Genomic DNA, 14,216 nt, shown 5'->3' with positions numbered 1-14,216 from the left:
TTTAAAACTTTTCTAGCCAGGCGTGGCAGTGCACACTTGCAGTACTTGGGAGGCTGAGAAAGGAGGATCATAGGTTCTTGGCCAGCCTCAGTTACTTAATGAGGCCCTCCGCAACTCAGTGAGACCCTGTTTCAAAAAATAAAGAATAAAAATAGGGCTGCTTGGAGCTAGAATGCCCCTGCCTGGGTTCCATTTCTAGTACTGCAAAAAAAAAAATTCTTCTTATTGGTGTTATTTCTTTTTCTAATTAAAATCTTAGACAACAAATTTTTTTTGTAGTAAACAAATAAAACTCCCATGCTGCTTTCACAATGGTCCTGGCCAAAAGCTCACCCCAGAGAAAGAGAATAGTCAGTAGTGAGGCCTATGGGGCTCTGCCTTGACTTTGGCATCCCAGGGCATGCCGAGGACTCAGCCTGCCTGCAATCCTGCCCCCAGTCCTGTCACCGCCTATTATCCCTTCTGTTTCTTCGACCACCAAGTCCAAGTCTGACTACAAGCGGATGAAATAACAGAATCCCAGAATCTTCAGGCTTTTAAGGAGTTTTAAGCTAACAGGGAGAGACAGGAAATAACAAGCAGGACAGTACAGGGAAAAAGCGACTTCCAAATTGTGTAAGCTGAGGGCTGTCCTTGGCGTACCCCCTGGGAGGCAACACCACACCACTGGTGGCTAGAGTTATTCCAAAGAGTCTGGGAACCACGGGTATAACCAAGCCCACTGCTAGAATGAATTAATCTTACCATACATATAACAAAGCTCAAGCGTAGGTAGATGCTATTAGCAAACCAATTAATAACACTTTTCACCTTTGCATTAGGTATTTCTCAAGCAAAAGACAGTAAAAGTACCACTTTCGCCGAGCGTGGTGGCACATGCTTGTAATCCCAGCATTTGGGAGGCTGAGACAGGACGATTGGGGTTCAGCTACTTAGTGAGGCCCTTTGCAACTCAGTGAGAGCCTGTTTCAAAATAAAGAATAAAAAATAAAGCTGGGGGTGTAGCTCGGAGGTAGAATACCCCTGGGTTCCATCTCTAGTACTGCAAAAGAAAGTAATAAATAAATAAATAAATCACCACTTTCAAATATACATAATTTTATTTTAGGATCACAGATCTCAGGAGAGAAACAGGCCAAGGCGTACAGTATAGCTCCATCATTGGCGTGAATTTGGCCATGCATGTTAAAACTCTCTGAGCCTCAGTTTGCAAATCCAAAAGTTAGGCTAGCTGGGTGTGGTGGCACATGCCTGTAATTTCAGGATTTGGGAAGCTGACACAGGAAGATCACAGGTTCAGTCAATTAGTGATACTCTCAGTAACCTAGCAAGATCCTGTTTCAAAACAAAAAAGGGAGCCGGGCGTGGTGGCACAGGCTGGTAATCCCAGCACCTGGGAGGTTGAGACAGAAGGACTGCAGGTTGGGGACCAGCCTCAGCTACTTAGGCCCTCTGCAACTCAGTGAGACCCTGTTTCAAAATAAAGAATAAAAAAGAGGGCTAGGGGTGTCGCTCGGAGGTAGAATGCCCCTGGGTTTCATCGCCACTACTGCAAAAACAAGGGGGGCTGGTGTGTAGCTTGGAGGACCCTGGTTTCAATTCCTAGTAACACACACACACACACACACACACACACACACACACACACCTAATGGTAATTCCCTGAACCTTCCCATTAGAAAAAATTAGGTGAACTCAGTCTGTGAGCTGACCATTTCCTCCCCATCCTTCCACAGCTAAAGTCCACCAAGGCAAAACAGTAGATGCTAATGTGCACCTTGCCTGAGAACTCCAAGAAGGCCAACTAACAGATGGGCATGGGGGCTCACACCTCTAATCTCAGTACTTAGATGAGACAGGAGCACCAAAGGTTCAAGGACAGTTGCAGCAAGTAGTGAGACTCTCATCAACCTAATAAGACCTGTTTCAAAGTATAAAATTAAAATAGAGCTAGGGATGTAGCTCAGAAGGAGAATGTCCCTGGGTTCAATCCTCAATACCGCAAAAAAAAAAAAGAAAAACATGTATCTATAGATTGAATTGAAAATTATTTTTGAAATATGTTCTCAATGGTTTAGATGAAATGATAGTTTAATACAATTCAAAATAATCATGTACCATCTCTCCATAAGACTCCTACTTCCCTCAGTGGTAAAGTAAATGTAATTTACCCGAAAGGATACTATTAATCTAAATAAATATTATAAGCTGGTAAGCACATTAAATCGACATAGAGGGTTATTTTAATTTTAAATTCCTGATTGAAATGTCAGGACGGGATGTAGATAATAAATATTATATCGGTTTCTTTTGCTAATGTGGAACAGGAGATTGAACCCTGGGGCACTGCCACTGACCTACACTAGAGCCCTCTTAATTTTTTTTCTTGTTGTTGTTACACTGGGGATGGAACCCACAAACATTCTAACTCTAGTCCTAAATAGGGCTATACCCTGAGCGCTATTTTTTTTTAATTTTAAACAAAGTCTCACTAAGTTGTGGAGGCTGACCATGAACCTGCAATCATTCCTCATTCTGTCTCTCCTTCCCATGTACTAGGATTACAAGTGTATACCACCACACCCAGGTTTAAATTTTTTATCTTGAGATAAAAATTCTCACTAAATTGCCCAGGTTGACCAGGAATTTTCAATCCTCCTGCCTTGGAGAAGTAGATAGAATTACAGGTGTAAATGCCCATACCCGGTTAAACATTGATTTCTGAGGTAGGTGATGAAAACAATATATTTTTTATTTTCTGGAGAAAAAAAAAGACAAAACCTGTTCTCTACCCTCAGTTACAAAAAAGTAAATAGACTGTCTACCTTACTGTACTAAGACACTGCCAGGTGCCTGTAATGCCAGTACTTGAGAGGCTAAAACAGGAAGGGAATAGGTTTGAGGCCAGCCTCAGCAACTTAGTGAGACTCTGCAATCAGGGTGGGCTCAAAGATAGAATGCCCTGAGTGAATCCCCAGCATAAATAAATAATAATAATATATAAATAAATTAAAATGCCTTTTTATGTTGCATCTAGAATAATCTTTTGAGAAGACAATGCAATCAGTTTTACCAGCTGTTTTCCTCCTTTCACAGCCTGTCTCATATTAGATATACAAGTCCCAGATAATAAAATCAGGAACAAAAGCAAAACACCAGCCCTTAATAGGATTACATGGAAAAGGAAGCATTTCTGACTTTAAGAGCAACTAAGGCACTTGTTCCTACAGTGAAAACTGATGTTATCTGATTAGTTAATGATTCATCCCAGCACCCTGGCCTCTCTCCTGGAGGCACTGCCACCTTCTCCAACTCCACCTCAGTGAACTGCTTCAGTAACTTGCTAATAAAGCACCTTAACTGCAGTATCCAATAAATAGATGCTAGAGATATCGCGTGTTTGGTTTACACCTCATTGTACAGAAAAGTAAACTGAGACCCATAGAACTGAAGTGTCTTTGTACAAATCAGAAAAGTGGTTGGCTGAAAAGCCCACTCACGGCATTCCTATCCACACATCCCACTAAGACAGCAACCACTGCCACAATAGACAACTCGGTAGATATCCACCCGATTGCGTGTGAGTATTTTCAATGGACCACAGAGCATATTTTAACTGTCAGAATAATTTAAGAGGATATTAGTCTTATTAAGGTCCTTTGGATATTAAATATAGGAGTGAGGTTAATCAAATTACCTCTAGCTTAAATTTGTCCATCAATAACAAAATGATGGTCCTCTTGTAAATTAAGAAACAAGGAAATTTTATTTTTTCTAAAAAGTACAGATTGAAGTGGGTGAGTCAATTCTTAATTTTCAACTAGTACATCTAGTTGAAATTCAAATGTTCAAATTAATACCAAGCTTTTAAAAAGTATTTACAGTAGAAACCTTCTTTTGCAATTTATATGTTCATAAATGTTTCCATTAGCTAAGAGATATTTTGGAATGCAGTCAAATGATATTGAATGTCAAGTTTTAACAGCAGGGCTTGGGCTGAGGAGTCCCCCTAGGCTCAGTCTCAGACAGTTTTCCTTTGTGGCCACTGTTGTCCCTAAAGGAAGCAAATCCTAACTTCCCAGATGAAGACAGTAAGGTAGGTATATTTGAAACAATTTGAGCTTGTTTCAAAGTGTTGATAATTTACTATTAAAATGTGCATTTTTCCTTACCTCCCAAAGAAAGAGTCATTCACTCCAGCTCTATATAAAACTCTCCAAATTCTTTCCTACAACTAAATGTAAAAACCAAAATATCACTCCTTGAAAAAAGGAAAACTGTATGGAGAATTGGCAGACTGCGTGTTTATGTCAACCCGCAGAAAACATGGAAACACACAGCCCTGATTCACCAAGAAAATCACCACTTGTGATCAAAGAATTGTGTGACCTTTTAGGCTTTTTATGCATTTCCCTTCATACCCCGTATTACAGTTTTGCACCCTCTTGCCTGTATCAACCCCAGATCGCCTCAAGAGCAAGCTGCTACCGTAGCAGGATTTTAGTTTAACACAGTTCAGCTCCTTGCCTGAAGCGTGATTTTAAGGTACACTTCACACAGATTTTATCCCCCCCCCCGTGCTATTTAAAACCTGGGGATATTGGGCTTGGGATGTGGCTTAAAGAACACCCAAACAAATAAGCAAGCAAACAAAATACCGTAACCCGAACGGGGAACACGCTAAGAACAAAGGAAACACAGGCGTGTGAACAGGAAATGAAGCAACTCTATCCACATAAATACCTTTTGGGGCCGCCAACGTAGGTGAAAGTAAAGGTGGAGTCTGAGTATCTGAAATCTGAAACGGGGAGTCTGGTTAAAAGCTGCCTCTGGGCTGGAATCGTGAACCCCACTCCCGACTTCAGCCCTCACTGCCCCGCGCCCGGGGGAGGCCTGCACGGCCGGGAGCTCCGCGCGCAACGGGAGGGGATGCTGCGCACCCCCCGGGAGGCCGCCCCCCGCAACAAGTGCCGGCTGCCATGGCAACGGCGGGAATTTCCCGGGCGGGCGGGCGGAAGCGGCCCCCGCCGGGCTGCAAGCTGCGAGCTGCAAGCTGCGAGCTGCGAAAGCAAAACCCGATCGCTCTCTCCGGGAAGCAAAATGGACGAAAGGGGACCCCCGGGCTGAGGCGCCGGGTGCCTCGGGAAGCCGGGGACCTTTCCACTTTCCGAGGCGATAGTTCGCCTGTCGGAGGGGCACAGAGGGCGCCGAGGGGCCGCGCAGGCAGCCCCGGGCGCAGGAGGCGCGCGGCGCCGGGCTCAGCCCATTGCGCCAACCCGGCGGGTCGCGCTCGGCCGCGGCGGGGACCCGGGACCCGGTCCGCTCGCGCGCTCCGGGCGTCGGCCCGGCTCCAGGGCAGCCCTCCCACCCGCCCGGCCCGGCCTCGGCCACCCAGCGCGGCCCCCGCTGCGGGTGCCCTAGACGGGGGGAGGGGGAGGAGAGGCTGGCCCCCTCCCCCTGTGTGCCAAGCGCACCCCGACTCGGGCCGCGCAGCCGCCCCCGCCCCGGCCACGCGCCGCGGTCAGCCCGCGGGGAAGGGGGCGGCGGCGGGCGAGGACCCGGCCGGGGTCCGGGCTGCGGGCGGGCGAGAACTCACCTGCAAACAGGCAGTCTTTCTCGGCTCTGGACTTCTGGATCACGACGTCGATATCCTTCTGAATTCTCTCTTGCCTTGAATACATCCCCATCCAATAAACCCCTGGAAAAGAAGCAGCCGCTATTTCCACCCCACCCCACCCCCCTCGCACGCTTCCAGCTTTCGTAAATATTCAGTTAAAAATGAAACCTCTGGCCGAGGCAGGGGCTGGAGGCGAGGAGGTTTCGGCAGGGACCCCGGGCGCGGGCGGTGGCGGCGGCGGCGGAGGGGGAGGTCGGCTTTGCATCCCAGATGTGGCCGCCCAGCTGCTGCTCGCCGCCGCTGGATCCCAGTTTCCTCCCCTCCTGACAATGGATGGCGATGACACCGAGTCTCACTTTCGCCCTCCCCCGCCCGGGCTAACGGCGCCGGGGCCGCGGGAGGGCGATGGCCGGCCGGGCGGCGGGGGACGAGCCCCGCTCCACTCACGCGCGCACGCCCCTCGCGGCCCGCGCGCCGGCCTTCCACACCCGCGCACACTCGCGCCCGCGGGCGGCGGCGGCCGAGCCCGAGCCCGGCTGCTGCTGCTGCTGCTGCTGCTGCTGCAGCGCCGCCCGCCGCAGCCCTTCCCGCGCCCGCCGCCCGGTCACCCGGCCCGGCCTCCGCCATCCATCCCCGGCGCGGGCTGGATTCCCCACCCCCGACCTCCACTCGCGCCCGGAGCCGAGTGACAGTGTAGGTAGTGAAGACTCCCTGGGGCGCCCAGCCTGCCCGCCCTCCCCCCCCCCTTTCCACCACTTTTATGAATTCGACTCCACTTTCAAAAGGAATTATGAGTCATATGGAAAACCCAAACCGGAGTGGCTGGGAGGGAGAGAAAGGGGGGGGGGGAATCTTTAAAAATTAAAATAAATAAAGCGAACAAATCTTTCCTTGTTGCCGCGTCGGGCCAGATGGAAAAAAGAACCTTGAAAATTACTCCAGATAGGCACTCTCCAGTTCTCTGAACGCCTCAGTCGTTTTTGTTTTATTTTTCTCCCGGGTTAAAGTAGTTCAGCCCCCCCTTTGGGGAGCCCAGGATGAAACGCAGCCCCTTTTAAGGGGTTTCCTCCACTTCCAAAGACTCCCCAGTTCTTACCTCCCACGTTGATCTGTTCATTTAAAAAAAAAAATTGGCAGAGGCGATTGGAATTCACCCTTTTGGGGTCTCCTTAAAAGGTGGCTCTGCTTTGCTTGTTTTAAAAAGCCACCCCTTTGCAGTTAGTGGAGGGAAAGCTCCCACAACCGTATTATCTTGTTAATGAGCGGCTGATCCCCACTTTTCCACGGGTCTAAAGACACCTCAGGATGCAGTGGCATGCCCACCTCCGTTAACATCTGCAATATAGGTACCCCTCCGCCCCACAGGCACTCAGCCCAAGGACCACCCCTCCACCGAGAAGGCCCCCCCAGGGGCCAGATCTCAACTGGATTTGCATTCCAAGTTCCTATGCAGCGCCTGGACCACAGGAGGGAGGTCTCACTGCAGCCTGTCTACTTTAGGGGTGCCCCAGTTGCAATCAACTTCCTTACCAACGTGAGTTGCAGAGAGCTGACCAAACTGCCAAGACCCTTACTGAGTCCAGCTCTGAGCCTGACACTGGCGATGCGATGTTTAGGAGAGAAAGAATGGCCTCCCTGGTGGATATTCAAAATCCAGGGAATGGAAAGCAAGACGGATCATAGGTCCCAACTCCTCCTCCTTTGCAGAAAAGAAAATATAAATGATTTGTTGTACAGCTGTGCTTATTGTGAGATATAAAAGAGGTACCTTGGGATTCTCTAGATCCACCGCAGCCTGTGATGTAGGAAGCTGTAGGCACAAGAGGCCACCTCTGCTCAGTCCTCTCCTGATGCGTTTCCTGACTAGGCCAGACAGGTTCAAGTCCTTCCTGACTGTGCTGTGCTGGCCCCTCAGACAGCAAAACCACCTACTTCTTCACGTCCCCACTGCAAATGTCCTTCTTCCACAAAGCGCTCTAACTTCTCCAAAAAGCTGGCAATTATTAGCTCACAAGAATTGATCCTGTGGTTGCCTAGCTATGAAGCTTGTATTCTCAACATAGAGAGCATTTGCTACATGGACCCTGAAAATACCTTTAAAGCTACCAAATATTTCTTGCCTGGATCACCTCTTAGCTCCTCACACCATAAAGTAGGCCTTCTTGCGAGTTGTCCTGTATCTAATTTGTTTTCATCTTCATAGGTTGTCCCGTTTTTGTTAAACAAAGCTAACTAACCTCACTCTGTTCATGCAATTAAGGTGTGAAACAGTTAAATATTTTTTAAGGCTTGAGTAAAATAAAGAACACAGACTAACCTTTCTACCTAGTGAGCTTGCCTCGAGATGAGTTTTTCAATCGGGTGTGGTGGTACACTTCTCTAATCCCAGCAGCTCCAGAGGCTGAGGCAAGAGGGTTGCAAGTTCAAGACCAGCCTGGGCAACTCAGCAAGATCCTGTCGCAAAATGAAAAATAAAAAGGGTTAGAGATACTGCTCAGTGGCAAAGTACTTCAATCCTCAGTATCATTTTTTAAAAAATTATTTGCACCCATAAAACTATACCAAGACATCACCGTTCCAAGTTAGATTCTGACTGAAAAATTCTTTAAGTTCTGTCCATAATCAGGGTCCCCTCTTTGCCTTGCCCTATCTCTGACTCTTATTTAAATGTTTAGATTATTTGTGTTCCAAGGTGCATGTATTAAAAAGTATAGTGCCGGGCCTGGTGGCGCATGCTTGTAATCCCCGCGCTTGGGAGGCTGAGACAGGAGAATCAAACGAGTTCGAAGCCAGCCTCAGCAACTTAGCGAGGCTCTCAGCAACTTAGTGAGACCCTGTTTCCAAACTAAACATAAAATAGGTCTGGGAATGTAGCCCGGAGGTAGCTTGCTCAAGATCAGTTTCTCCAGCCCCAGTACCATAAATAAATAATAAATAAATAAATAATAAATAAATAAATAAATAAATATAAAAAATACAAACCAAACCAGGCATGGCAGTGCACACCTGCAATCCTAATACTTGGGAAGCTGACACCGCAGGATCGCAGGTACCAGGCTTGCCTCAGCAAACTAGACCCTGTTTCAAAATGAAAAATAAAAAGGGCTGGGTGTGTATAGCTTGGAGATAGAATGCCCCTGGGTTCAATCCCCAATACCAAATAAAGAAAAAAGTTAAAACCAGGCACACTGGCAAACACCTGTAATCCTAGCAGCTCAAAAGGCTGAGGAGATTCACGTGTTGAGGGCCAGACTGGGCAATTTATCAAGACCCTGTCTTAAAATAAAAACTAAAAAATAAAAGCAAAAAAACTAAAAAGGACGAAAGTGTAGTTCAGTGCTAGAGCGCCCCTGTGTTCAATCCCCAGTGTGTGTGTGTGTGAGATTATATATATATATATATAATCTCCATCTTTGTGATCATGTTCTGTCTCTGCCTTTATTGCTCATATACATACACACACAATACATTCAGATATAAAGCATATAATAGTCCCTTTATTGGCTTCACTGGTTTGTTAAATAAAAATCAACAGTCAGAATGAAGGAGAATACTAGTGGTATCATATAACAATTGAAGAAAATAATGTATATGCTGAATCAGAGTCTAAGGGGGAAATTCAGTTCAGAAAAATGATCTCAAAGCCGGGTGTGGTGGCGCACACTTGTAATCTCAGTACTTGGGAGCCTGGGACAGGAGGATCGAAGGTTCAAGGACAGCCTCAGCAAATAGTGAGACTCACAGGCACCAGGCCGGCTTCACAGCTTAGACCCTGCGTAAAAATAAAAATCAGCCAGGTGTGGTGGCGCACGCTTATAATCCCAGCATTCCAGAGGCTGAGACCTGAGGATCGCGGTTCGCAGACAACCTCAGCTACTTAGTGAGGCCCTCTGCAACTCAGTGAGACCCGGTTTCAAAATAAAGAATAAAAAATTGAGCAGGGGGTGTAGTCGGAGGTCAAATGCCTCTGGGTTCCATCCCCAGACCTGCAAAATAAATATATATAAAATAAATAAAAATAAAATAGGGCTGGGGGTGTAGTTCAGAGATATAATGTCCTAGGTTCAAACCTCAGCACCACCAAAAAAGAAAAAGAAAAAAAAAGACCTCAAGCCAAAATGTAAATCCCTTGCCTGTGCTAAAAGATCCAACAGGAGAAGCATAAAGTAATGGTCACACAGCATTAAGTTCAACGGTGTGATATAAGTATATAAAGTATGTGATTCAAAATAGGTCCAGAATTTATTAGGTATTACAGACTGCTCTAAAAGCTTTATTTATGCCAGGTGTGGCAGCCTACACCTTTAATCCTAGTACTTGAGAGGCAGAGACAGGAGGATTGCAGGTTAGCAGCCAGCTTCAGCAACTTAGTGATATTGTTTCAAAATAAAATAAATGGATAAAATATAACTGGCAGGAGAAGGTAGTTCAGAGGCAGAATTCCCCTTGGGTTCAATTTCCAGTACCATAAAAATAATAATATAAAAATAGAAGTTTTACATATACTAATTCACTTACTAGTGACAACAACCCTATATAGTAACACTTGTTATTCTTCGCATTTTAGAAAGAGGAAGCTCAAGTCAGAGCGTGGTGGCGCACTCTTGCAATCCCAGCATTCCGGAGGCTGAGACAGGGGGATCATGGTTCGGGGACAACCTCAGCTACAAGGCCCTTTGTAACTCAGCGAGACTCTGTTTCAAAATAAAGAATAAAAAAGAGGCTGGGGGTGTAGCTCACGAGGTAGAATGCCCATGGGTTGCCGGGCGTGGTGGCGCACGCTTGTAATCCCTGCGCTTGGGAGGCAGAGACAGGAGGATCGCGCAGGTTAGAAGCCAGCCGCCCTGCGCGCTGGCTTAGGAGACACTGTTTCCAAATAAAAATGTAAAAACAGGTCTGGGAGTGTAGCCTGGAGGTAGAAGGGCTTCCAGGAACCCCAGTACCACCAAGAAAAAAAAAAAAAAAGAAAGAAAGAAAGAAAAAGAATGCCCATGGATTTCATCCTCAGTACCACAAAAAAGGAAACCGAGGCACGGTGAAGTTAATTGACTCCACCAAGGAGGGACATGGCCAACTATAACCTTTTTCCTCTCTCCAAACGTTTGCGCAGTTGAACTGAGTTTGAGGAAGATGATCAGAAGTCTCACCTGGAGGGAAACTGACCCGCTAATGGCCTTGGGCCAAGGGTGAAATCAATGAAAGACCTTCTCAAGCATTCAGAGCCAGGCCTGGGGCCAATGGCCTCTCCAAATAGTCCCTGCTAGTGCCAGTTATATTTCTCTGTCTGTGATCCAGGAGAACTGAGAAAAGAAGGGACGCAGGATTAGCAAAAATGCAAAAAGACCTTTTACCAAATGCAGGCTGCCCAGCGCCCAAGCTCAGCCATTAAAAACAAGGCGGAGACTGGCCCGGGCCTAAAGCAGTCAAAGAGCCAGAGGTGGCCAAGGGCCACTGCAAGATGCAACTACAAGGCCCTGTAAACCAGGGTGAGGAAATAAGGTTTTACCTACAAGAAATGGAAGGTGGCCTGAAAGAAGACAATTTCGATTTCAGGGTACTGGGGACTGAAGCCAAGGGTGCGTCTGTCCCTTGGGGGGAGGGGGGGCAGGGTCCTTGGCTAACTTGATGAAAATGAATGTCTTCCGGTGCCAGGCAGAGACGTGCATAAAGGCTTATTTAGGAATGCAGTTAGTACACATCCAAGAGTAAATGAGAGAGAGAGAGAGAGAGAGAGAGAGAGAGAAGAAGAAGAAGAAGAAGAAGGAGGAGGAGGAGGAGGAGGAGGAGGAGGAGGAGGAGGAGGAGGAGGAGGAGGAGGAGGTCTGGTTTTCCTTGGAATCCTTGAGTTCTTGGCAGAATGAGTGGGTGGGGTCTGCGTTTGACCAATTGTCAGACATTCTCTATGGATCCTTCCTTAACCAAACATCTCAAACTTGATAGGTCTTTAGAATCAATCCCAGTAGTTGGGAGGCTGAAACAGGAGGATTACAAGTTTAAGGACCATCTCAGCAACTTAGTGAGACCCTGTTTCAAAAAAAATTTTAAAAGCCAGGCATAGTTACCCATTCTTGTAATCCCAGTACTTGGGACGCTGAGACAGAAAGATCACAGGTTCTCAGCCAGCCTCAGTAACCTCATGAGGCCCTCCACAACTCAGTAAGACCCTGTTTCAAAATAAATAATAAAAAAAAAAATAGGATTGGGGGTGTAGCGCGGAGGTAGAATGCCCTAGGGTTTCATTCCCAGTACCGCAAAAAAATAAAAAAATAAATAAATAAATAGAATAGAATAGACTTGAGATTCTTTATAAAGCCACTAGAAATTTTACTTTAGGAGAAACGGTATTTTTATTTATCCTCATTTAATAGCAATCAATGTATGAGCAAATCAAAGTCAACCTTGAACAAACTAGACAGAACAGAACCGTTTTTCAGGTGGTTTGAGGTGAATTTGTTCCAGTTTCATCCCTTCCATCCTCCCTGACCTGACGTCAAATGGGACAATGTGAGAGTACGGAAGTTTTGTGGCCCTTCCTAGCACCCACCCAACTACTACCATGAAATCTGAACTCTCCTTAGTTCCAAGCTTTGCTTTAATTTAGTCCTATTTTTCTCATTAAACAATATTCCCAAACCGAGCATGGTGGCACATGCTTGTAATCCCAGCATCCAGGAGGCTGAGAATGGAGGATCGCCGTCCACGGACAAGCTCAGCTACTTTAGTGAGGCCCTCCACAGCTTAGTGAGACGCTGTTTCAAAATAAAGATTTAAAAATACGGCAGGGGGTATAGCTCAGAGGTCAAATGACTCTGGGTTCTATCTCCAGACCTGCAACAACAACAGCAACAAAAATAGGGCAGGGGCTATAGCCCGGAGGTCAAATGCCCCTCTGTTCCATCCTCAGACCCACAAAAAGAAAACAAAAAAGAAACAGGGTCTCGCTGAGTTGCCCAGACTGGCTTGAGACCTGCAGTCTCCACCTACCTCAGCCACTGGAGTAGGGATTAAAAGCATATGCCACCATCCCCTGTGTCCTTTTCTTTTTCGGTAATGGGGATTCAATCCAGGGTGGTTCTACCGTGAAGCCCTGTCTTATTTGTTTAAAAACAGGTCTTTGGCTGGGTGTGATGCCGCACGCTTGTAATCCCAGCGCTTGGGAGGCTGAGATGGGAGGATTGAGCAAGTCTGAAGCCAGCCTCAGCTACTTAATGAGGCTCTCAGCAATTTATTGAGACCCTGTTTCCAAATAAAATATACAATAGGTCTGGGAGGATAGCCTGGAGGTAGAAAAGCCCCTGGGTTCCACCCCCAGTAATACAAAAAATAGAAATAAAAATAAAACAAGTCTTTGAGGCTGGGCATGGTGGCGCATGCTGGTAATCCCAGTACTTGGGAGGCTGAGTTAGGAGGGTCATGCAGATTCACAAAACCAGCCTCAGCTACTTAGTGAGATTCTGTTTCCAAATAAAATATAAAAAATAGGTCTGGAAATGTAGTCTGGGGGTAGAAGGCCCCTGAGTTCCATTCCCAGTAAAACATACGCACAAAAATAATTAAAATAAAATAACAGGTCTTTGTTAAATTGCTGATGGTGGCCTCAAACCTACAATCCTCCTGTCTCAGCTTCCCAAGTACTGGGATTACGGGCATGTGCCATTATGCCTGACTCTTTTCCTTCAAATATTTATTTACTTATTGGTGGCTATGGTGGATACTGCTTCTTTCGTAGTCCCACCACGGAGGGTTGCTGCTTCGCGAAGCTCCCTAATAATTGTTCCGTGATCCCTACCACAGAAGGTCACTGCTCCCTGCAGCTTCCTGAAAATTGTTCTGCGATTCCTACCACAAAAGGTTGCTTCTCTAAAGCAGCTCCCTGACACTAGTCTGTCTCACATGATAAAGACAAGCCTGATAAAATAATCTTAAGAGAATTTAATAATTCAGGGATTGGGGAGGAGATAGATGACAATTCTCCAGCTCATCTGTAGTCAGGCAGGGCCTTATTTTTATAGAAACTTTAGACAGGGCATCATAAAGTTAAATACTGAAGCTAACAATTGTCACAGGTCACAGTAAAGAAGGTCAGTGAGGAGGGCATGTGACAAGCTTAAAGGAAGGAGGAATTAGACCTTATTGGGTGGAGAAATGCCAAAGACTGCACCTCAGAGATTACCCCAAGTCCCTTGGAATTTATCTGCATCCCACTCAGCCAAATACCATGTATTAAAACTGAGCTAGTCCAAGATAATAACCTCAATGCACATTTTATAATGGCCCTTGACATTTATTTATTTTGCAGTACTGGATACTGAACCCAGGGGCATTCTACCTCCAGGCTACAACCCCAGCTCTATTTTTTTTTTTTTTTTTTGCAGTACTGAGGATGGAACCCAGGGGCATTCTACCTCTGAGCTACACCCTCAACCCTATTTTTAGTCTTTATTTATCTCATTAAATTTCGGAGAGCCTCACTAAATTGCTGAGGCTAGCTGCAAACTTATGATCTTCCTCTCTTAGCCTTCCAAGTACTAGAATTACAAGCAGGCACCACACCCTTCTTAAATTATTTATTTATTTATTTATTTGCATTACTGGGGAT

General features: G+C 46.2%; 1 protein-coding gene across 4 annotated transcripts in view; it reads right to left on the bottom strand.

Annotated features, from left to right (window-relative positions):
• Positions 1–11,435, bottom strand: part of PARP8 (poly(ADP-ribose) polymerase family member 8) — a gene marked incomplete at both ends in the record, with an annotated part of 200,498 nt that extends 189,063 nt beyond the window's left edge. Inside the window, 4 exons of one of the 4 annotated variants that reach the window (XM_080700491.1) lie at positions 4,744–4,798; positions 5,597–5,698; positions 5,786–5,874; positions 11,377–11,435. In XM_080700491.1, coding sequence (XP_080556617.1) covers positions 4,744–4,798; positions 5,597–5,687 — 146 coding nt within the window. Of the gene's footprint in view, positions 1–4,743; positions 4,799–5,596; positions 5,699–5,785; positions 5,883–11,376 lie in introns of those variants that run through there. The other 3 variants (XM_080700492.1, XM_080700489.1, XM_080700490.1) reach the window with 3 other exon arrangements.
• Between the last annotated feature and the right edge of the window lie 2,781 nt (positions 11,436–14,216).

Source organism: Muscardinus avellanarius (assembly GCF_963383645.1).
Source record: "Muscardinus avellanarius genome assembly, chromosome: 1".
NCBI lineage: Eukaryota > Metazoa > Chordata > Mammalia > Rodentia > Gliridae > Muscardinus > Muscardinus avellanarius.
The sequence above is the reverse complement of the archived record's forward strand: the minus strand, read 5'-3'. Positions and strand labels throughout refer to the sequence as shown.